Source organism: Hypanus sabinus, chromosome 25 (genome assembly GCF_030144855.1).
Source record: "Hypanus sabinus isolate sHypSab1 chromosome 25, sHypSab1.hap1, whole genome shotgun sequence".
In the NCBI taxonomy this organism is placed as follows: domain Eukaryota; kingdom Metazoa; phylum Chordata; class Chondrichthyes; order Myliobatiformes; family Dasyatidae; genus Hypanus; species Hypanus sabinus.
In genome coordinates, this window is record NC_082730.1 from 24,254,094 (window position 1) to 24,277,906 (window position 23,813).

General features: G+C 41.7%; 1 protein-coding gene across 3 annotated transcripts in view; it reads left to right on the plus strand.

Moving 5' to 3' along the window:
* Window positions 1-23,813, plus strand: part of magi3a (membrane associated guanylate kinase, WW and PDZ domain containing 3a) — a 136,210-nt gene that overhangs the window by 70,954 nt on the left and 41,443 nt on the right. For 2 of the 3 annotated variants that reach the window (XM_059950328.1, XM_059950326.1), the window contains exons 2-7: window positions 3,425-3,541; window positions 4,867-4,986; window positions 8,849-9,055; window positions 9,537-9,672; window positions 11,302-11,381; window positions 12,771-12,866. In XM_059950328.1, the coding sequence (XP_059806311.1) occupies window positions 3,425-3,541; window positions 4,867-4,986; window positions 8,849-9,055; window positions 9,537-9,672; window positions 11,302-11,381; window positions 12,771-12,866 (756 nt within the window). The remainder of the gene's footprint in view (window positions 1-3,424; window positions 3,542-4,866; window positions 4,987-8,848; window positions 9,056-9,536; window positions 9,673-11,301; window positions 11,382-12,770; window positions 12,867-23,813) is intronic. The other variant, XM_059950327.1, reaches the window with a different exon arrangement.

A 23,813-nucleotide genomic window follows, 5' to 3' on the forward strand; every position in this document is an offset into this window, starting at 1 on the left:
AAGGCTAGGCTGATGTTCCATTGTGGCACAGGCAGAGTACTTCGCTGTTAGACCAGAGTTTAAATCAGTTTGTTTCAAGACTGTATTTGGATGAAATCCTGACACTTTAGAAGCATTTGTTATTTGCTGTTAAAGCTAAAACATCGTAGGATGTTATTTTTCTTGGGGTTCCAGTTCCTCACCTCAGCATTCTGCAAGCTGTCTAACTGATGCCATAGTAGGGTGTGGTTACCGTTACACTTTTTATAACAGCTTGGTGCATTTTGGCATTAAGAGTTCAATTCCAGCCCTGTCTGGATGGAGTTTGTATGTTCTTCCCTGAATCATACGGGTTTCCTCCAGATCTTGTGGTTTCCTCACACAGTCCAAGGACGTTCTGGTTAGTAGGTTAATCGGTCATTGTAAATTGTCCTGTGATTAGGCCACTGTTTGTTGGGCTGAAAGGACCAGTTCCATGCTGCATCTCTAAATAAAAGACTTACCATTAAATATCCTGTGGACACTCAGAGGTTTGCTGTTGACCAATGTAAACTTTACATTGTTGAAAGGCACATGCCAGGAGTTTACTGCAATATTCCTTGGCTGGCTAGAATGAGCACAGCCCCTCATCTGAAGGTGCAGAGCTTATTCCCATTTGATAGGGTATTTAGCCAACTTTTCATTGACCCAGAATGTAGTCAGTACTACATTGTGGTACCACAATATTTGCAAAATACACTGTAGCAGCTTAGCAAGGTCATAAGACTATAAGGTCACTTCAACAGCATCTCCTAAACTGACTCTTTGCTCAAAGGGCAATGGAAGAAAACACACATCATCAATACTAATTCTATGATGTCTTCCAAGTTAGGCATTGCCCTCAGCACTTACATTTTACACTAGGCCAAAATGGTTTTCCCATCCAGTAGCCTGGAATAGAAGTTGTGTAAATAGATGATTAGTCTCATAAATGCTTCTTATGGGTAATATGGGTGAAGCAAATCTTTGAGCAATTTGTATCCTGGCTGGGGTTGAAGCTGGTATGAATTACAGCATCCCAGCTGGCCCTCCTGCTATGCAACATGTGTTAATTTGCTCCCAGTTGTAGTGCTGACTACATCTGGATCAGTAAGAATTGGCTGCCAACCCTTCCCAGATGGAGAATGTGTTTGGGGTGGTGTGGAATGGTGGGTAGGGGTTGGTAATATGAGAAAAATGGAGAACAATACCAATCGGTGGTATGGTTGACACACAATCTATGTATATTGAGATGGTGCCAGCCTCTAATGTGAGCAGTTAAGCACTTCATTGCTAGCATTAGGCAGCATGTAATAAGTCTGCAGGTCCCTGTGGATTGAGCCTAGTCTCCTTGAAATATGATTTTCTGCAGTGGGATGCAGACAGTGAATTGCACTTGTTTGATTTTAATTTGTTTTAATAATTTGTATGTTTTGAAATTATGAGCACCAGATCTTTAATTTTGTAAAACGAGTAGAATTTACTTGGTTTGGCTAAGACTGCAAAAATATTAGCGTTTAAATGTGACTAAATATTTCAAATCAGTCGTGCTTCTCTGTGGAACTTGATAGTACATATACATTCATCTTGCCCCAGTGTCTAATAATTTGGAATCAGCGATAAAATACTGCTTGCTTAATTTCATGATTTGTATGTTTTTGTTTTCTCTCTCTTGTGTTGGTCTTCTTATTTTTATTTTTTCTTTAGTTGGGTTCTTTCTGGTTTCTTGCTTCCAGCTACTTGTAAGCAAACACATCTCAATTTATACACTCTTTGCTAATAAATATGCGTTTGAATACAATAGAAAACGCCGTATCAGGCAAACCAAATTGCTATACCTTGGGGATCTCACTCTTTGAAGGGTCCACTGCAAATTTTAGCCAAAAGCAGGACAAATCCAATCTGGTTTATTACAGTTGAAAAGAATTATCGCATTCCTTTAGTCCATCAAGGGGACGTATTTAGCACCACGTGACATTTTCTCATGACGCAGGGGGGTTCCCCCATTGCTGTTCGTTACAAAGGCTGTGATGTAACCACGTTCTAACTGTCTATCACCCAGTGTTCGCAGCGTACGTGTGAAGCATCTTAAGCACATCATTTTAATTCGGTGGGGGTGCTGGCGAGCATAAAACTTATTCAGTACCACAAAGGTGAAAAATAAATTCTCGATCCTTTGTGCCAGATTTCGGGTGGCATGGTGGAATCTGTGGTACATCGAATGAGAGACGTATCAAAGAAGATTTAATAACGCTTTTGACAGCGCATGCTCAGACGCTTCACTGGTATCAACAGACAGATCTGTCACCAAACGGATTTCAATTCTTCTCTGACATTCTTGACGTCCGCATCCTGCTGTGTATTCCCAGATCCCGGGATACTTCGAGGGGGGTAGTGCAAACCAGGGTTCTTGAAAAGTAAGGAACTGGTTTTATTCTCTCCTGGAACTCCGTTCGTAGAGCTTGCTATCTAGATGATGGTCGGTTCTGAGTGAGCACTTTATCTTCTCGCTGTCCATTGTATTTGCGTTTGTAAAAGATGCACGCTGGCTAATGTCTAAGTCCAAACCGGGTTTAACGTGCCGAGCTTTGAAGGACATGTGAGTGACTGGATGCGGGACAGTTCAGGGAAGCTGCGAAGTTAATTTCAATTGAGATTGAGTCCGAGAGAGACCCAGGTTAAATTTAATCTTGAGTCAACGTCCGACCTATGCCGGGGAGGTAAGTGAGTCTTCTATGGGATTGATGGAGCATAGAAGATGCAGACTAGGAGAAAATATGCAGAATGGGCTGTTCATCTGCTTAATGTACGGCCAAAGCAAGTAGGAATGTCATTTGGCTTTCTCCTCTGATACTATTCTGACTGTATTACTACTGCATTTAAATGGGTTGTACACGGTTCTAACGGTACTGCTCTCTTATGCTGTGCAGCGATGTGACTAAGCAATGACCCCAGCTGGGTGTGGACCTATTCCTAGTAGAAACCGTGCTCAGGGCTGGAGTGTAATGGTGCCATATTAAAGCGGCTTCTTAATTCCGCCCCCACCCCCCAACCACCAACCACAGTTAATCATTTTTATTTGTGAAAGGACTGTTCAGTGTCGGTGTGTACAGCTGCTCTAGCGAATGACTGGTCTGCTGTCTGCGTGATTGAATACATAACAGGAATTTTATTGTTGCTTCAACCTCTGATCGCATCAAATCTAACTTAAATTGTAATACTTTAATGGAAATATTAAGTTTTTAAAAATCTGCTTGTTGATTTAAACAGAATAATTTTTTTTTGGTGAGAAATCTATTAACCGCAGTGGTTAATTTTGCACTGAAGGAAATAATTGGCGTCTTTGTTTGCTATACGCTTTTATCTGCTCTGCTGATGGATGATATTGTCACGGAAGGTTAAAGCAGTTATATTTTGTTTTAAACAGGCAGGATAATAAACAAGGAGCTTCGCCACTACCTCAGCCTCCAGTTCCAGAAAGGGTCAGTGGACCACCAACTTCAGCAGGTCATCCGGGATAATTTGTACCTGAGAACCATCCCATGTAAGTGTGTGCTAGGGGAAGAGGGTATGTTAGTATTCCTTTTGATTTTGAGCAGCATAGACCATTAGGCATTGGATCAGAATTAGACCATTCAGCGCATCCAGTTTGCTCGCCATTAAATCATTGCTGATTTATTATCCTCCTCAACTGTTCTGCTCTCCCTGTAATCTATAAGAAGACCAGCAATGGATGTGGTATATCTGGACTTACAGAAGGCCTTCAGTAAGATGTAACATGAGTGATTAGAGAGAATTGGAGCACACAGCATTGGTTATATATAGCATACTAGTGTGGATTGAGTTTTGGTAAATGAACTGAAAGCAGTAGGAATGAATGGGCTATTTTTTTTCTCCTGACTATCACTGGGGAGATGGCATTGGGATTGCTTTGTGAATTAAGTGTTTGGAGTTTGTGCAAATTGTCAGCCGTGTTTCCTTAGTTACTTCAGTGACTACAATTCATAAGCACTTCATTGACTATGAAGCCACAAAAGGTGCCACATAAATTAACATATTTCAAAAACTGATCTATTATATTGTAAATGAACTATAATCTAGTGCACTTTTCAACCTTCTATGGAAAAATTTTTCAAATTATGGTCACACTGAATCTGCACTCTCATCAGTGCTATTTTATTATTCTGAAGAAAGAAGGACCTTGCTTTTCTTTACAAAAGAAACTAAATCTGATTCCTGAATTTTAAAAGATTAGATTCACTTTGTTTGTCACAGACACGGAGACATACAGTGAAATGTGTCATTTGCATCAACGACCGATACATGAGGATGTGCTGGCGGCAGTCCACAAATGTTGCTATGCTACCAGCACCAACGTAGCATGGCTATGACTTACCAACCCTAACCCGTATGTCTGTGGAATATGGGATGAAAACCAGAGCACCTGAGGAATCCCATGGGGTTGTGGATAAATGTACTTGCAGACAATGGCAGGAATTCAATCTGATAGCTGGCACTGCAAGCATTGTGCTAATCACTAGACAGAAGGGTAGATATAGGCTATGATGCTATTGTGGAATCCAGAATTGGGATTCCACAACCAAATATCTGTCTCAAAAATTAGAAAATCAGGAAATGCCTTTTCCCCAAAAAGAGAAGCTCTTCAACTGGGAGTTGATCCTAGATCAATTATTCGCTTATTGTCTATTTTTATTGAGCAGAAGTTTGAAGAATACAGAGAAAAGGTGACTATGGCAATTCAGTCATGCATCTGAAAAAACTTTATTGAATGGTAGAACGGGGAGGGTGTCAACAACATCTATTCTTATTTCACTGCATTCCCTCTCTTTGTTTTCTTTCCTGTTTCAGGCACTACAAGACCACCCCGGGACGGTGAAGTCCCAGGAGTTGATTATAACTTCATTTCTTTGGAAGAGTTTAAAGCTCTAGAAGACAGCGGAGCTCTTTTGGAGAGTGGAACTTTTGATGGTGAATTACCAAATCCTCCTCTCTTTCAGTTTTGGGCTAATGAGCTCGGTGTGCAAGGTGTAGATGAGAGTTTATAATAAGCACAAATGGCAAAGATCACTTCTTGCTTTTATATAGTCCTTTTGTAAATATTTTTGAAGTGCCTCAGATTTTCAGAAACATCAAGTTCGCCCCATCTTACGGATACCCAACGTATATGCATTTGGGAGATCAATAGATTGATTCTTTTGTGGGACTGCATGTATCTTCTGGTGTGTGGAAACTTGGTTCTTGGCTGCATTTCTGCATGTGAACTCTTTGGGTTACAAATAGTTCACAGGAACCACACGCTGCTGTAACTTGGGGATATCCTGAAGAGACATTAAAGCAAAGCTAGAATGTTTCAACGTGAATACTTCAGGGAACTTCTTCAAAGGTTTGAGCTTGAACAATTGAAAGGATAGTTGGCAGTGATATAGTAGTTGAAATCAGGCAAGAATTGGAGTGCTGGAATCTTAGGGGATTTGGAAAAATGTTACAGGACTAAACTAAATTAATGACTAGTAATATTTTGGTAAAATAATAGAATTGGTTTCATATATTTTCTTAAAGTGTTTGTATCTTAAAATTGAGTATTTTCCTGTGGTGTGTATATATAGAAGATATGTAGAGCTGATTGACAGCAATTCCTTTCAAATACATTGCACTTAGCTGTATTTTGGATCTCAAATTAATAAAATTCTGAGTTCTGTAAATTCTAGTAAGAAATTAGCACGCTCAAGCTGCTCCCTCTGGCTCCTTGATTTGACCACTTGGTGAAAGACTTACTGTAGATTAATTTTTAATTTAACCTAGCAAGCCAGTTCTACAGTTCTGGTCAAGGGGAAATAACTTGTCATGATCAGCATTGTCTAATACCTTTTAAAATTCAAAGCGTAACCCAATCCCCACTTAACGTAATTGCTTCTCGAAATCTAATTACACATTCCCCTTGACCATTCTAGTTGCTTCGCCTGTATTAATAACTGCATTTTTCCCCCCCACTGGAATGACCAGACAATACAAAGTGCTGTTGCACTTGTGTATATAATATACCAAGATTACTTGTTTGCTTTTGGTCTTTATTGACCTTTTTAATCATAATCCAAATCTGTCTCACTTTATGGCTTTTGAACATTACAACGATAGCTTCAGTTTGTCCATCGGGATCTTCCATTTAAACTTGCTTTACATTGCCTTTCATTGTAAGCAAGTCTGTCTTGAATTCTTTTTTGTTCACACGTTAAGCACTTTTCTTTTCACTGCATGGATGTATATTGGAATTGCATCTTGCACAGCCAATTTTCTATTATGAGTAGGAATAAAGAAATGAATTATCCCTTGGACTGAAGCCCCGTTTCATTGCCAGACTTCTATTTCAGTATCACCAGATGGGCTAACATTAGAATCCCAGTAGTGTTTGATAACTAAGATACTGCAGCTGCTAACAGTTTTATTCAGATCTCACTGATAACTCAATTTACTTTACAGCTGTTTGAAAAATAAAGCTGCAAATGATATAAATCTGAAGTAAAAATTCAAATTCTGGAAAATACCATGCAGATCGGGCAGCATCTGGGGAGAGAGCTACAGTTAACATTTTATAGTAGTCTGAAAGAGGATTCAATGCTTTCCCGGTATATATGACGAATAAATTCTTCTTGGGCTTTCAGCTGGGTACAATTAATCAATTTTAACCAATATTTCGATGACAAACTCTGCCATCTTGATCAGGGATGATGCCCGGGCATGTCTAGTCTGTTGGTATTTATACCCCCATTGTCCATCTATCCCAGGGGTGGGCAAACTTTTTGACTTGTGGGCCACAAAGGGTTCTAAAATTTGACAGGGGGGCCGGACTAGGAGCAGATGGACGGAGTGTTTTGGTAATACACCTCATAAGAGAAAATAAAATATCATGGGATATGTAGAAAACATGTGCTTTAATTTCAATTGAAAATGAACAAATGCATTACAACAAAATATCTGTCTTTGAAGTCCCATGGTATTTAGCTATTTATTGAAATGACTTTAAAAACACTGAAAATTAAATGAATAAAATACAGCTTTTTTTAATAGTAACAGTTATTATTTTAAAGCACTGAAAATTCTGTTATCCTTCAAGATATTATCATCATCACTCTCCTCCTGACTGTCTTTATTTCAAAAACGGTAGGAGATGCAGGTCTACTTGTCCTGCTCCGTCTTACTCAATTGTCCCCTGTGCCAAAACTCAACAACGACCAGCACAAGGACAGAACAGTGACAACGCGCCGGTATGCGGAGCGCGTTATTTGATCTGGAGCGCATTTTTTATTTTGAGAACGTACGTGCACCTGCGCACTACTCATGTCCATCACTTAACAGAAATGACATGTAACATGTAAGGCTTATTGAAAAAAATATTTTCAAATGCATTTTTTACATAACACAATGAAGAAACTTATTTTTAATTTCAGTGGGAACAGTGTTGTTGGTCTCCCTTTATAGCCAGCTCATCAAAGTCTGGATTTAGTTTTGTTGTGGCGATTCTCAGGATGGATCTGAGGTGCTGGTCAGTTAACTTGGATCTGTGGCTGGCTTTGTTGATGTTCATGACGCTGAACGCCTGTTCACACAAATAGGTCGAGCCGAACAAAGAGTAAAGCGCAAATGTGGAGTAATACGCTGCACCTCAACAAAGGTCAATGCATATAGAGTGCGTCATCTATTGGGAAAACGCCAGAATTGTGGGGAAAAAATGTTAACAAGGTTTATTAATATAATTTCATCAAGTTCTGCGGGCCGGATTAAAAAGCTTAACTGGCCACATATGGCCCCCGGGCCGTAGTTTGCCCATGCCTGATCTATCCTTATTGGTTATTCCTCATCCATTTAGGTTTCTGTTGTCCCATTTTGTTTATATTGAAACAAGTAGCCTTGTGCTATTGAAGTCGATCCTATGGCCGTTGTGAATGCAACGGTTTCCTCCAGATAACCCAAATAAATACACAACCTGAGCTCCTTGATGCGGGTTTCCACTGCACGTCCCAATTGTCCCGTGATTTCGGAACAAAACTATGCTGTGCCAATGGCCTTTGTGATTGCCTAGTGAAGGAAGCAATTGAAATAAAACTAGAAAAGAATTTTAACAAAGATGAAGGTCTTGCTCTAAGAACTGGAATTCAATTGTAAACAAGGTGGGACAGCGGAAACCTGATCGGTTGAGGGTTAATCAATCAGGAGGGCAGACAACGGGGCTATATATACCACAGAACTAGGCATCCCCAGGTGTGATCCCAGATGAAGATGGCAATTTGTCAGCAAAACATTGGTTAAAATTGATGCCTGTACTCGGCTGGAAACCCAAGAAGAGTTTATTCATTATAACAGTCTGCATAGTCATTTAATGCCTCTTGAATTCTGCACTTCTGTTTCTTGGTGGGTGACTTTTCTACATTCTAGTTATTTATTGAGCAATGAATTTTTTTGAATTTTTCATTTTTATGGCCCCTATATTTTCATCCTTAAATAGGGTACTTGGCTGCTGTTAATTACTTTGTAGGTTAATGGTAAAAAGAATTGAAGGAATTGTTAGTCATGTGCAAAAGAATAACTTGCAAGGGTGTAGTGAAATATAGATAAATAATTAGGGACATAAAAATGACAGGCTGAATAACCTCTTATAGAATAAAAATATATAGTAATTAGTAGAATGCAATTTCACCTTTGGCTTTGTATATTGCTAAGTGCACTTCAAATTTCTTATTCCACTTGAACCTTTTGCCTTCAGCTGTTAAACATGTAATTGAGAAGCTCACCTGCACTTTGTACCTATTCCCTCTTCCCCACTGCTACTCGATAGGTAATTTTTATGGGACGCCAAAGCCTCCTGCAGAGCCTGGTCCCTTTCAGCAAGATGTAGTGGACCAGGTTGTTCTGGATGACTCTTCGGATGAGGCACAAAGAAAACGAACTACATCTGTAAGCATGATGCAACGAGCTGACACCCTGGTCCCAGATGAAGATGAAGAAGACGAGCGACCCACTGCTAATGGGACTGGTTATCCAGGTGAGGGAGAGCAGAATATTGCTCTGACTAATTTGGCAGATGAACCCTGGTTATTGTGCTTATTCTTGCTTTGCTCATTCACTCACATGGGGCACCCACCACTTCTGCATGGTCAGTTTTACAGTAATCCATTGCCATAGTTAATGTACTGATCACCTTCCTATCAAGGTTTGCAATAGGAAAATAACCGAGGGAGTAATTAAAATACTCCAGTGATAATGACAGACATAGACCATATGGACTCTAACAGCAATCTAATGTAAAATCTTTAATGTAGGCCCAGCTAGTCATCCTGTCAATTTTGTTGTGTACACTTACAAATGGTATACAGGCAACGATCTTGAGTTTTCTATCTATTTGAGATTTTAATCTCGGCACAGTATCTGTCCCAGTCATAGAAATATTTAGATTTTGTGCAAACCTTCCTGGCTTTCACATTTCAACCTAAACACCGTAATAGAGGGGGTTATTCATTCCTCAGGGACAGGGCCCAGCCACACTGATGGGGTCGCAGAATTCAGGTACTTGGATCCTGTTGCCAGGGAGGAGTTGATGGAGCCACTGCCGAGCAATTGGGAGATGGCCTACACTGACAGCGGAATGATCTACTTCATCGAGTGAGTATTATGCATTGGGCAGTGTCTGGTAAAAGTTGGCAGATTTTCTTGTTATTTATTTATGAGAAGTTGTATAGTGATGTCATTGTAAAACATTCCAGCTGGAGCACAATTAGGCAAATTTGCCAAGCCTCTTGAAATATTGGGAAAATTGTTCAAATGTAATTGGTGAACTAAATTTTAAGGTGCAACGAGGAGGAGACAAAGACATCTAGGGAGTGGAATTCAGTAAGCCAGTAATGGTCACTGATATTTTCAATGACTACACCTGCTTCTCATGGGGTTTTTTTTTTGCTTCAATTTTTGTCTAACATTCAAGCAGATCTTGGAATGAATGGGAGACCTTGCATTTGTTTGCTTTTAAATCATAGGATTGTACAACATGGAGGCAATCCATTTGCTTAACGGCCATGCCAACAAGTGGGTATCCTTGCGCTTTAAACAATTGCCGAGCATTGATCCATGGTCCTCCAAGCCTAGGTGATTCAAGTGTTCATCTAGGCAATGCTATTAATGATCTTGCTTCTATGACATTTTCAGGCAATGTATTCGGGTACAGTCTGAATAAAGAAGGTCCTCATATCCCCTTGGATCTCTATCCCTTACTCAAAACCTACTTGCTCTAGCTTTATCTATGTCTCCTTTGTGGTAAAGTTTTCTGCTGTCTAACCTTTCTATACTTACTATTTTGTATATGTTCGTCATGTTGCCCCTCTTAACCTCCTCCACTCCAGGGAGAAAAGACTGAGCTTCTCAGTCTTCTGGTGAATATTGCGGTACTCCATTTTATGCCATCACATCCTATACCTTGGTAACAAGAATTGCACAAACAAAATGCTAGAGAAACTTGGCAGGCCAGGTAGCATCTATGGAAAAGGGTAAACAGTCTACTTTTCAGGCCGAGACCTGTCCTGATGAAGGGTCTCTGCCCGAAACTGTTTGCGCTTTTCCATAGATGCTGCCTGACCTGAGTTCCTCCAGTCTTTTATGTGTTACTCTGATTTCCAGCATCTGTAGATTTTCTCTTGTGAAGAATTGCACACTGTATTCCAGCTGAGGTCTGACAAAAGTTTTGTAAAGTTGGAGTATAATGTCTCTACTTTCTCTATTCATGATGAAGCCCAGTATCCTGTCCATTTTTCACACCACTTGTGTGGCCATCTTCAAAGGAACCTTTTTTCTCAGTGCTTCCTAATACTGTACTATTCAAAGTGTACACCCCAGTCTCAATATTACTCCCAGAATGTATCAAGTGATGATTGTCTAATTAAATTAGTAATTTTTCACACTATTTCACCAAAGCATCGATGTCTGACTTCATAATTTCCTGAATGATTTAAAGGCAATGTAATACTTCTGAATACTTGTAATAAATCTGCATGCAACCAAGTCTCTATCTCATCCACACTTTCTATGCTCAGAAGTGAGGTGAAAACCTAAGTAGCCTCGGCCAAAGGTATGGTCTCCAATCTTAATCTTTAATGCACAGAGGTATGAGGTTTGGTGGCCATAAGGCAAGGCCATCTTCCACCTTCTGTTACCTTGGACCCTTCTACTCCCCAATGCTGCCTGTTACTTCCCAACTCTTTTGTGCTCAGTGACTGGCTGAATTCCTCCTTTCTTTCATAGTCACAACACTAAGACTACCACATGGCTGGATCCTCGGCTTGCTAAGAAAGCAAAACCCCCAGAGGAGTGCAATGAAGGGGGTAAGTAGCAGCTTTGAAAATTTACTCTTAGTATTTTTAATGTGTGGATCTCTGTATTTTTATTGACACAGGCTGTCTTTTGGGATTAAAAGTATTGATTTTTTTTTACACCAACCTGGGTTGGTGTAACCCATTTATATTCTTGAATAGGATGTGTGCTCTTTTATGGGAGGATTGATTTAGACCAACTTGGGCTGGAAGTTATAACCTAGACAATAAGCTATGTATGTAGTCTGTTTTGGTAACATATTCTATAATGCACACAGTGATGTTTGAATCGGGAAGTGCTCCATGTAACAGGAAACAAAATTAAGTGAATTTTCTAAATCTAATTGTAGGGTATTTACATGGGTCATGCAGTGTTTGAAGTGAAAGAAAATGAGTTATATTTCTGGCAGAGGATAGATGCTTTAAGAGAATTTGAATGACAGGATATTCAATATCTTTATGCCAATAAGATGATGTGGGTAAAGTGGAAGCAGGTTAAATGAGTAAATGGATTGAAGTGTTTGTTTCCACACTGTTACAGATATGAGAAAGGGAAGAAACCTGTTGTCTGAGATGCTGTAGCTTTGATTGGAAAAAGTTAATGCCCATAGTCTGAGGTAAAATGTTTAGAATACCTATTATGGAATGTAGCTGGGATTAGTTTGCTGTTTTTGGGACAGATTGATCTGAAGGTGAGGAGCATGTATTTCTGGAGCGAGAGGACCATTCTATGCTGAACTGGATGAAGATGGGTTAGTAATTTCTATAGATTTTGTACCCAACCATTTGCAAATCCATTTAAGTATTAGACAAAGTTTGCAGGGCAACTTGACTTTTAAGTAGTGACTGGAGGCCTCTGGATTCTGGATTTGTTGATTCAGTTTATGTCCTTCCTGAAGTTATCTAATTGTGAAGTTTCCTACAACTGTCTGAGTGCAAGTCCCTTTTGGGGGAGAACTGTAATCATGAACAAAACCTCTGTTACATGGACAAGAGCATCAGTGGCTGTCATTTGATTGAGGGGTTCCAGTGGCATCCCAAATAAGAGTGTATTCTTAAGGATTTTGGTCATCCTGGGATGCCTGTCTCCTATATTGTTACAAAATATATATTAAAAAACTAGCCTACAGAATTGTGGTTCACACAGTACCATACAAGCCTTTCATTATTGGTCTCATGGACAGTGTGCATTGGCGCAAGTGACTTGTGTCAAGAAAATTGTTAATTGTTTGGAGTGTAACCTTTCACAGAGGCAGTTTAGCTTCCACCCCTGTGCCAAGTGTAAAGTGTGAGCAGCAAATGACCTACAGCTGAACCCTGAGATTACATTACAGCCTGAAGTTGCTTCCTTGTATCTCTTCTTCCTCTTTTCCACCAATTTTCTCTCTTCCTCTCCTGAAGGCACTGACTCCTTGCTGGGGCATGGTTCCATGGGCACCACCAGTTGCCCTCCAGTATCTCGCCCAAGTGGCCATTCTGCATCTGTGGGCCTATACGGTGAGTGTTGGCAGCCTATTCAACAGTAGAGGCTTCACTTCTGAGTCTCTTAATTCTGTCTTGCCCTGCTGCCCACACATTGGTGCTTGACTGCACTCTTACCAGTCCTTGGATCATGGGACGGGTTGAACTCTGACACCTGACAAATGGAATGGGATTGGCCCTAGAAATTTCCTGTTCAGTATTTGGTCATTTGGCATCAGAATTGTTCATGTACATTGCTCTACTTCTGTAGATGTATATCGGTAACCCTTTTAAACAACCCATGGGACCTCTCAAAAAACTTCATAGAGTTGGCAAGCCTTTTTTCCAAGTTGGTCACTGTTTTTGGAGCAAAGTATATTTTTGGGCTGAGAGTTGTGACAAAAATTTGAATCCTGTATCTCAGTATGGAGAAGAATAAACAGAAACCCTCTAACAGAACCTAAATGTTGACTTTATTCCTCTCTATAAACGTTGCCTGACCTCCTGAGTTCCTCTAGCATTTTGCATGTTTTACTCTGCATTTCTGGTATCTGCAGAATCTTTTGTGTTTATTGTGTATCTTAGTTAGCCCATTACCCCCTGCTGGCAGCAGCTTGCAGAGTCCTTCAGAACCAGTCTTCTGGATTATCGAAGATCCTTCCTCTTGCAGGGACAAGGTCTTTGCAGCTTCTGTTTACATTTCTGTAGCTCTAGGTTTTTTTTTAATGAGATGGGGTTCTAGCCCCATGCCTAATCCTCCTTTCACCTTTTGCAACTGGGTTTGGGACTGGCCATGGTGGAGTTAGACTTTTTGCTGGCTAATCCACCAGTGTAAATCCCCCTTTTTTTTTTGAAACTTTAAAATAAATGATCAGATTTAGAGGAGATCAGGTGCAAAACGGAGATTATCTCCATGAGAGATCCCAAGAGAGAAAGAGGGATTTGTATAATGCCTACAGGATGACTTCTTGAGTAACTTGTGGTTGAGCCCACTAGGGGATCACCTATTCTGGATTGGGTGTTATGTAATGAACCAAATTTGATTAGGGAGTTTGAGGTAAAGGAACTCTGAGGAGACAGTAATCGTATTATGATAGAATTCACCCTGCAATTTGAGAGGGAGAAGCTAAAGTCAGATGTATCAGTATTATAGTGGGGTAAAGGGAATTTGAGGCATGAGGGAGGAGCTGGCCAAAGGTGATTGGAAGGGAATACGAGCAGGAATGATGGCAGAGCAGTAATAGTTGTTTTCAGGAGCAGTTGGAAGGTGGAGGATAGATACATCCTAAAGAAGTATTCTAAAGGTAGGATGATGGAACTGTGGCTGTCAATGAAGGTCAAAGCCAACATAAAAGCAAAAGAGGGCATGTAATAGAGCAAAAGTTAGTAGGAAGTTAGAAGACTGGAAAACTTAGAAAGCAACAAAAGGCAACTAAAAACCCATAAGGGGGAAAAGGATGTAATAGGAAGGTAAGGTAGCCAGCAATATCAAGGAAGATGCCAAAAATTATTTCAGATATGCAAAGAGTAAAAGAGATGCGAGAATAGATATTCGACCACTGGAAAATGACATGAGAGAGGTAGTAATGGGGAACAATGAAATAATGGACGATCTGAATCAGTATTTTGCATCAGTCTTATTGTGGAAGACAGTAGTAGTTTGCTGGAAGTTGAAGAGCATCAGAGAGCAGAAGTGAGTGCAGTTACTATTACTAGGGAGACCATGCTTGAGAAACTGAAAGACCTGAATGTGAATAAGTCACCTGGACCAGACGGACTACATCCAAGGTTCTGAAAGAGGTAGTGGAAGAGATTGTGAAGGCATTAGTAATAGTCTTTCAAGAATCACTAGATTCTGGAAAGGTTCTGGAGGACCAAATTGCAAATGTCATTCTACTCTGAAAGAAGAGAAAGAGGCAGAAGAAAGGAAATTATAGGCCAGTTAACCTGACTTCAATAATTGGGAGCATGTTGGAGTTTATTGTTATGGATGTGGTTTCAGGGTATTTGGAAGCTAGTGAAGTAGGCCAAAGTCAGCATTGTTTCCTTAAGGGAAAATCTTGCCTGACAAATCTGTTGGAATTCTTTGAGGAAATAACAAGCAGGATAGACAAAGGAAAATTGATGTATGTTGGGTACTTGAATTTTTCAGAAGGCCTTTGACTAGGTGACACACATGAGATTGCTTAACAAAAGCCCAAAGTATTACAAGAAACATACTGGCATGGATAGGACACTGGCTGATTGGCAGGAAGCAAAGAGTGGAAATAAGGGGACCTTTTCAGATTGGCTGCTGATGACTAGTGGTTTGCCACAGGGTTCGCTATTAATACAGCTTCTTTTCAGATTATATGTCAATAATTTGGATGAGGGAATTGATGGCTTTGTGGCCAAGTTTGTGGCTAATTTGAAGATGTGTGGAGGGGCTGGTAGTGTTGAGGAAGCAGTGAAGCTGTAGAAGGACCAAGACAGATTCAGAGAATGGGCAAACAAGCGGCAAATGGAATACAGTTTCAGGAAGTTTATGATCATGCACTTTGGTAGAAGGAATAAAAGGATAGACTGTTTTCTAAATGGGGAGAAAATTCAAGAAAACGAGGTGCAAAGGGACTTGGGAATTGTCATACAGGATTCCCCAAAAGTTAATTTGCAGGTTGAGTTGGTGGTGAGGAAGGCAAATGCAATGTTAGCATTCATTTCGAGAGGACTAGAATATAAGAGCGTGGTTATAGTACTGAGGCTTTATAAGGTACTGGTGAGGCCTCACGGAGTATTGTGATTAATTTTTGTCCTTTATTTAAGAGCTGACATTGGAGAAGGTTCAGAGCAGTTTCATGTAAATGATTCTGGTCATGAAAGGCTTATTGTATGAGGAGTGATTAATGGCTCTGAACCTTTAATTGCTGGAATTTAGAAGAATGTGGGGGGATCTTACTGACATCTATTGAATGTTGAAAGACCTAGATAGTGGATGTGGTGAAGATGCGTCCTATGGTGGAAGAGACTAAGAAAAGAGGGCACAATCTCCTAATAGAGAGGCATCCATTTAGAATGAAGATGAGGAATTTCTTTAGCCAGACAATTGTGAATCTGTGGAATCATTGCCACAGGTGGCTGTGAAGGCATGTCATTGTGTGTATTTAAGGTGGAGGTTGATAGGTTCTTGGTTAATTGGGGTGTGAAAGGTTATGGGGAGAAAGCAGGAGAATGAGAAAATGGATCAGCCATGATAACCTGGCGGAACAGACTGTTGGGATGAATGGCCTAATTCTGCCGCTATGTCTTCTAGCCTTAGGGTTGTATCTCTTTTTAAGATGCTGGAATCTGAAGCAGCAAACACTCTGCTGGAGGAAGTAGGCCCTTATTCAGGGTTTTGATCTGGAACATAGATATGCCCATCCCAACCACCACAGTGCTAGTGCTGCTTGATTGCTGGTTACTCAGGCAAATTGTTTGATATTCAAATAAAAATTTGCAATAGCCTCTGGGAAGAATGGCCTTGACTTTCCATTCAAGTGATGGCATGTGTTGGAATCCGGAGCAAAAAGGAAGCTGGAGGAATTCAGTAAATTGGCAACATCTTTGAAGAGGGAAGGGCCATTAATTTTTTTCTGGCTGCACCCAAACTTCAACAGATGCTGCCTGACCTACGTAGTTATTCAGTTTTTCTGCTTTTAATTTGAATTTTCCTAACTTAAGTGGACATAGCAACTAATTTACACTAATTTTATTATGTAATAGTTCAGCCACTTTTTGTTGAGGATTTTCAAGGTTCAGAGTACAGGGGGATTTCTCATGTAGAGATAAATTTGATTGATATTTTAATCACCCCAGACTGATTTTGGTTTGTATTTCATGCAAAGATTGCCCCATTGTACATCTTGGGAATGCAGTGCAAGCTTTGACAGTTAAGATAATTGAAGATAATTTATTGGAATTGGTTCAAGAGATGAGCACGCATTGTCTGAGACAATTTGGAGATGTAGACAGCATGTAATCCTATAATAACTTGTTAAACAAATTGCAATCATCCACCCAAGCAGGTCTGTATTCATTATGAAGGGCTACAGGAAGTTGAGCAAGAATGAAATAGTGACAAAAATCATTTGTTGAAAGGTATTAGAGTGCTTGAAATAATTACTTCTCCAATATAAATTCAGGTATACCACAGATAAAAACGATTAGTGAAATGAATATGTATTTGCTCTGCTTTCAGTCACACTGACAAAAATATAACATATACCAGGGTCACGTATATTCTTTGAACAATACCTGTGTCGTTGATAACTGCTTGCACCTCCAAACAGGGTTTTGATTGGGCATCTCTAATAGGAATTCAGATTATCTCTTTTGGGCAGTCTATTCTAGCAGAGGACATCTGAGTTCTGCTACATCTGTGAGGTGGCTCAAGAGTTGTACAGCAATCCTAGATTCTGCCGAAGGTTGGGGGTTGGGTAGGTGATGCTGGACTATGTGGTTTGGAGTGTTGTGTACTCCTTCCACTGTTTGCAAATGGTATTAGTGTACTCCTCCGAAGATTCAAGGTGCTTAATACCCTCATCTTCCTTTGTTCTGAGCTGTCATGGCTTCAGAATTTGGGTGATTTGTGAGGATGTTGCCCTTGTTTTTCAAAGGGGTTTTGAAAGTATGAAAGCATTTCCTGTTCTTGTGGAATTGGTTCCAGTGACAGATCATGAGGAGCAGAAATAGATCACTTGACTCATCGAATCTGCTCCACCAGCTCTGCTCTGTTTAAGGAACATTCTTGTATTCTGAGGTTATTCAGAGCTCAGTAAATTTCTTGTTTTGGAATTTGATGGTCATGTGTACATGATGAGTCCATCCGTCAGTGCTTGGTTCTCTTATTTTGTGATTTTGGAGGATTTTGCAGAGACTGCATTACTGATATTTCTTCACTCCTTTTGAAATGTCCATTGTCGATCCCTTCGTAGACAGTGAACAGTGCAAGGTTTGGAGTCTTAGTCTTCTGAATCGCCTTTTCAATACAGTACTGGTAATTTTGATATCTGCCTTTTGATGATTGGCTCCCAAGATATGGAAGCTAATCTGTATTTTCCAGGGCTTGATTATGTATCTTGATTATCTGTGGAAGAATGTGTGGTGGGGCAGGGAAGGAAAAAAACTGCCTTTCCTGGACTTCTGGTGCATATCATTCATTGAACTTTACTTGAATATGATGGCCTAGAGCTTAGTCTTGGAGTACACAAATTTCATCTGCTAACTGTAGTTCAATGACTTGATTTGTGGTGATTTTAAAGATTAGTTTTATTTGCCACATGTACATTGAAACATTGCAGACATCATTTGTGTCAATGACTAACACAATCCAAGGGCAGTCTGCAAGTGTCACCACGTCAGTATAGCATACCGTTAACTTGCTAGCCCATACGTCTTTGGATTGTGGGAGAAAACCAAAGCACCCGGAGGATACCCATATGATCATGGAGAGAGTATTCGATCTCTTTGCAGACAGTAGTAGGAATTGAACCCCGACTTGCTTGCACTGCAAAGCATAATGCTAGCCTCTACTCTAGCTGTGACATTGCTCCACACCCTTTTAAGGCATCCTCACTGCAGTACTGCACTTCACTTCTAACAACTTTCTAGATGGGGTGAAGTTAATTCATAGACTGACAGAAAACTTTAATGGTTGCATCTCCACTCCAGCTGGAAGGTTGTTGGTGAAGTGCAATAGTGCAACAATACTGATCCTTGATCTGCGGAGAACTTATGATCGTTGTTTGCATGTCACTGTGTATGTTCCATGAATTTATAAAGGCAACCGAATTTGAGAATTTTCTGCTATCTCCCTGGATTGACGCTGATTTTCTGAGTTCATCAAGACTGTGGATCACGAAGGCAGGAGAGCTTGTCAAGGCAGAGGCAGTCAGTGCCTTTGTAAGAAACAACCTAAAACTACTAACTTTTGACAACCTTCTATAGATGTACAGTAGAGAGTATCCTGATTGGTTGCATAACAGCCGGGTATTGAAACACCAATGCCTTAGAAAAGGAAGGTTTACAAAAAGTGGTGGACTAAAGTAACCCACACAGAATGCTGGAGGAACTCAGCAGGTTGTGGAGGAACAACTCAAGTAAACGGTTGACATTTTAGACTGAGACCCTTGTTCAGGACTTCCTGTCCTGTTGACTCATTACTCTTTTCCAATAATGCTGCTTGACTTGCTGTGTTCCTCCAGCATTTTGTGTGCTTTGCTTTGGATTTTCAACATATTCAGATTTTCTCATGTTTGGAAAAAGTGGTGAATACAGCCAAAAAGCCCTTCTCACCATTGAGCACATCTACAAGGAATGCTACCACAGCATCCATCATCAAGAACCTCTACCATCCAGACCATGTGATCTTCCTGCTGCTGCCATTGGAAACGAATTACAGTTGTCTTGGGTCCCACACCCACCAGGTTTAGGAACAGTTTAGGAGCCTTTAACCACTGGGCCCCTGAACCAGAGTTGATTACTTAATTTGCCTCAACACTGAACTGATTCCACAACCTATAAACTCACTTTCGAGGACTCTACTGGGTGTCTGTGTGTGTGTGTGTGTGGCCTATAAAAAGTACTTTGGAAGTTTTCATGTTTTACAACATTGAATCTCAGTGGATTTAATTAGGCTATTTTTTGACACTGATCAAGAGAAAAAGACTCTTGTGTCAAAGTGAAAACAGATCTCTATAAAGTGACCTAAATTAATTACAAATATAAAACTATACTCCACGTGACTTGGAAATTTTTTTGTATCCATCTCCTGACTTGTGTTTTTCAATAACTTTTTTTGTGGAGCTGCTTGGAGTGTTCTTTTGTCTTTATGGTGTAGATCTTGCCAGGATACTGACTCGCTGCAGCTGCTGGGCCTTCCAGATACAAGGGTATTTTCACTACAATAAATTGAAGCACCTTGACTGCACATGGGTCTCCAAAAACAATCTCCATTTAACTCATTGTGACATGCAAAACTAATTGGCTGCACTAGTGATGATTTTGTGCGTCATTTTAAAGGATGGTGAATAATTATGCAGTCAGTTAATTTGTGTTTTATATTTGTAATTAATTTAGATCAGTTTGTACAGATGTCTTCACTTTGACATGAAAGTCTTTTTTTGCTGATCAGCGTCAGAAAAGCCAAATTAAATCTACCGAAATTCAATGTTGTAAAACAACAAAACATGGAAACTTCCAAGATACAGACAGACACGTGCACAGACAGACACATTTTTAAAATTATTTCTATTTGCTCAGTTTGTCTTTTGCACATCGGCTGTTTGTCAGTCTCTGTGGCTTTTCAATGATTCTATTGTATTTATTTGTGAAAATCTCAGGCTAGTATGTGGTGACATGTATGTACTCTGATAATAAATTTACTTTAAACTTTGAATTTCAAGATGTCAGTCAAGGCAGTTTTTGAATCACAAGTAAGAGAAAATCTGAGGATGCTGGAAATCCAAGCAACACACTCAAAATGTTGGAGGAACTCAGCAGGCCAGGCAGTATCTGTGGCAGAGGAGATGCTGTCTGGCCTGCTGAGTTCCTCCAGCATTTTGAGACAGTTTTCAATGTGTTTGTGATCCAGCAAGTAGTGTACTAATCCCATTCCCTGTGTGTATCACATCACATCAAGCAGGTGCCATCACATAAAGGTCACTTCTTTGAACTTGAAAGTACACTTTCAAGTACAAGTTTGAGGAAATACTTGGAGCACTCTACAGGCGAGGCTGAGCAGAAAGAAATGGAGTCAGCATTCTGGACTGAAGATTTCATCAGATCTGGGATGGAGGGAAAACTAGTTAATATCCAGTACAGAGAGGGTGGAATCTCATCTGGTTGATTTTGGGTATATAAGTGGGTGCAAACCTCCCTCAAGTAGTTGCAAGTTCATTTACCTGGCATCATTGAAATTTAAAGAAATGAAAACTATTCATGCAGAATATAATTAGCTAACTACTTAACCAAGAATTCATATAGCAGCTGTGGGTGTGCACAAGGAAAATACTACATTCCATTGAGGCTATCCACCACAAAGTAAATTAAAGCCCTTGTGTTTATGACGTCTTTCTATCATAACAATGCTTCAGTTGGTGACTTCAGATGTCATTTATGCATTTATTTTGCGTACAGTAATTCCAGAGATGAGAAAAATGATGAGCTCTATTTTTAGTGGTTGCTCGGCAAGCTTTCTTTGTGCCACTGAAATTTCTTCTGGATGCCATTGCATCTTTTATATTCATCCAGCAAGCAGACTGCCCACTTAACAACTTCCCTCAAGATTGCCACTTCTAATGACCCAGCTCTCCTTTAGTGCTGTGTTGGCATTTCTGCCTCTACAGTGTTGCTTGAAGCCAAGTGAGATGTGACACTATCTGCCACTTGCGACAAGATTCATTTGGAATTTTCATTCACAGTTCTTAAAAAGCAGCTGACGGTTGGAGGAAAAGTAATTAATTGAATGAACATTTTTGGGTAGTATCTTTAAGGCCAAGAAATATGTAGTACTGAGAGTCATTGCTTGATTCTTGAATTATGGGCCATTAGGTCAGCAGCTGGAAAGTAAATATTTGAGATATGGGGATTTCCTCAATGTATATTTGTCTGTTGTACCGATGGGTTTGCCATTCGGGTTATCCTCTGGTTTACAGGATTCCTTCCTGTCTGCATAGATTGCAATATAGGTACAATGCAATCTGTTGGCTGTGTGAGATTCGGTCTGTAAAGGCATGGGTATATTTTCTGTACTTCAAGTAGATCAGAAACGTAGTGGAGCAAACTGTTTATATTTGCTGTCAGCACAGTAATGCCAGCAAGCTGTTGTCCATCCTAAGTGCATTACCGTCTTACCTTTATAGCCAGTTCTGGAACTGCACCTACTTTTCTTCCTTCACACACTACATCAGGGATACTGCTAGTGTATTCCACAGTGAAGATGGGTGCAAAATACTCATTTAGTTCATTGTGGTGACCCACTTCCTAGTGCACCCGAACCGGCTCACAAATAGCCAGCGCGCAGGCATAAAGGCCAGGTCCGCAACAAAGGGAAAAGGCCTGCGGGGGTTTGTGAGTACGTGTCCCTTACAGCATCCGCGCCCGGGGAGGGCAGGATGAGGGAGGCTTTAAAGCAAGACTGTGAAGTTCGAATAAAATCATCTTTAATTGCAGTTTACCAACTCCGTGTCGTTATTTTAGCGCTGCGTGTAGCACACCGCTACAATTGGTGACCCCGACGGTCCAAACGATTTTTGGACCGGAGATGACTGATGCCACATCTGTTCATGCGGTTTCGTTGAAACTGCCAAGCTTCTGGACGCTGCGACCTCACCTATGGTTCCAGCAAGTAGAAGCCCAATTCCACGTTCGGCAGATAACCTCAGAGGACACACGTTACTACTACGTGGTGAGCTCCCTCGACCAGGACACAGCGGCCCAGGTTGCGGAGTTCGTACGGTCTTCCCCAGCGGACGGCAAGTACACAGAATTCAAAGCCCTGCTCCTAAGGACTTTTGGACTCTCAGGGCGCGAGTGAGCTGCCCGTTTACTGCACCTGGATGGCTTGGGAGACAGACCTCCATCGGCTTTAACGAATGAGATGTTGTCTCTGGCCGGCGGACACACACACCCTGCCTCATGTTTGAGCAGGCATTCCTGGAGCAGCTGCCCGAGGACATACGCCTGCTGCTGTCCGACGCGGATTTCAGCGACCCCCGGAAGGTGGCAGCCCGGGTGGACTTGCTATGGAACGTCAAGAAGGTGAGTGGGGTGTCCATCGCACAGATCACCAGGCCACGGTCCCAGCAGCAGACCAGTCCAGGCCCGGCCGCAGAGCCCACTAACCCCAGAGACAGGGGAGGGGAGCCGAACAAACAATGGTGTTTCTACCACCAGCGGTGGGGCGCAGAAGCCCGCCGTTGTCGCCCGCCCTGCCAGGGAAATGCCAGGGCCAGCCGCCGCTGATGGCTACAGCGGCGGGCCATCGGGATAGCCTCCTGTATGTGTGAGACCAGCGGTCGGGACGCCATTTTTTGGTCGACACCGGTGCCGAGATCAGCGTCTTACCTCCGATGAGTTACGACACCCGCAACAGGGCACCGGGTCCCCCCCAGAGGGCCGTGAACGGCAGCACAGTAAGGACCTATGGCACCCGTACGGTGCAGCTACAGTTCGGCTCCAGCCAGTTCACGTGGGACTTCACACTGGCCGCGGATTTTTTGCGGGCTCACAGCCTACTGGTCGACCTGCCCAGGAAGAGACTGGTCCACGCCGAGACCTTTCAGACGTTCTCCCTGGGTGCAGCCCAGTTGCCAGCCCCTCACCTTGACTCCATCACGCTGTCCGACAATGACTTCACCAGGGTCCTGGCGGATTTCCCATCGGTTCTGGCACCGCAGTTCACGGCAGCCATGCCCCGACACGGCGTACAGCACCACATCCCGACCCAGGGACCACCCCTCCACACCCGTGCTCGGCGGCTTCCCCCGGACAAGCTCCGACTGGCGAAGGAGGAGTTCAAGAGGATGGAGGAATTGGGGATCATCCGGCGGTCCGACAGCCCATGGGCCTCCCCCCCTGCACAAGAGACGGGGCCGGAGACCGTGCGGCGACTACCGCAGGCTGAACGAGGCTACCACACCGGACCGCTACCCTGTGCTGCACATTCAGGACTTTGCAGCAAACCTGCACGGCGCACGGATCTTCTCCAAGGTAGACCTCGTCCGAGGATACCATCAAATCCCGATGCATCCGGACGATGTCCCCAAAATGGCTCTCATCACCCCGTTCGGCCTTTTTGAGTTCCTCCGCATGCCGTTTGGCCTGAAGAATGTCGCACAGACGTTCCAGTGGTTAATGGACGCGGTCCATTCATCTTTGCATTCATCTATTTGGACGACATCCTCATAGCCAGCAGCAGTCGTCAGGAGCATCTGTCCTACCTCCGTCAACTCTATGCCCGACTGA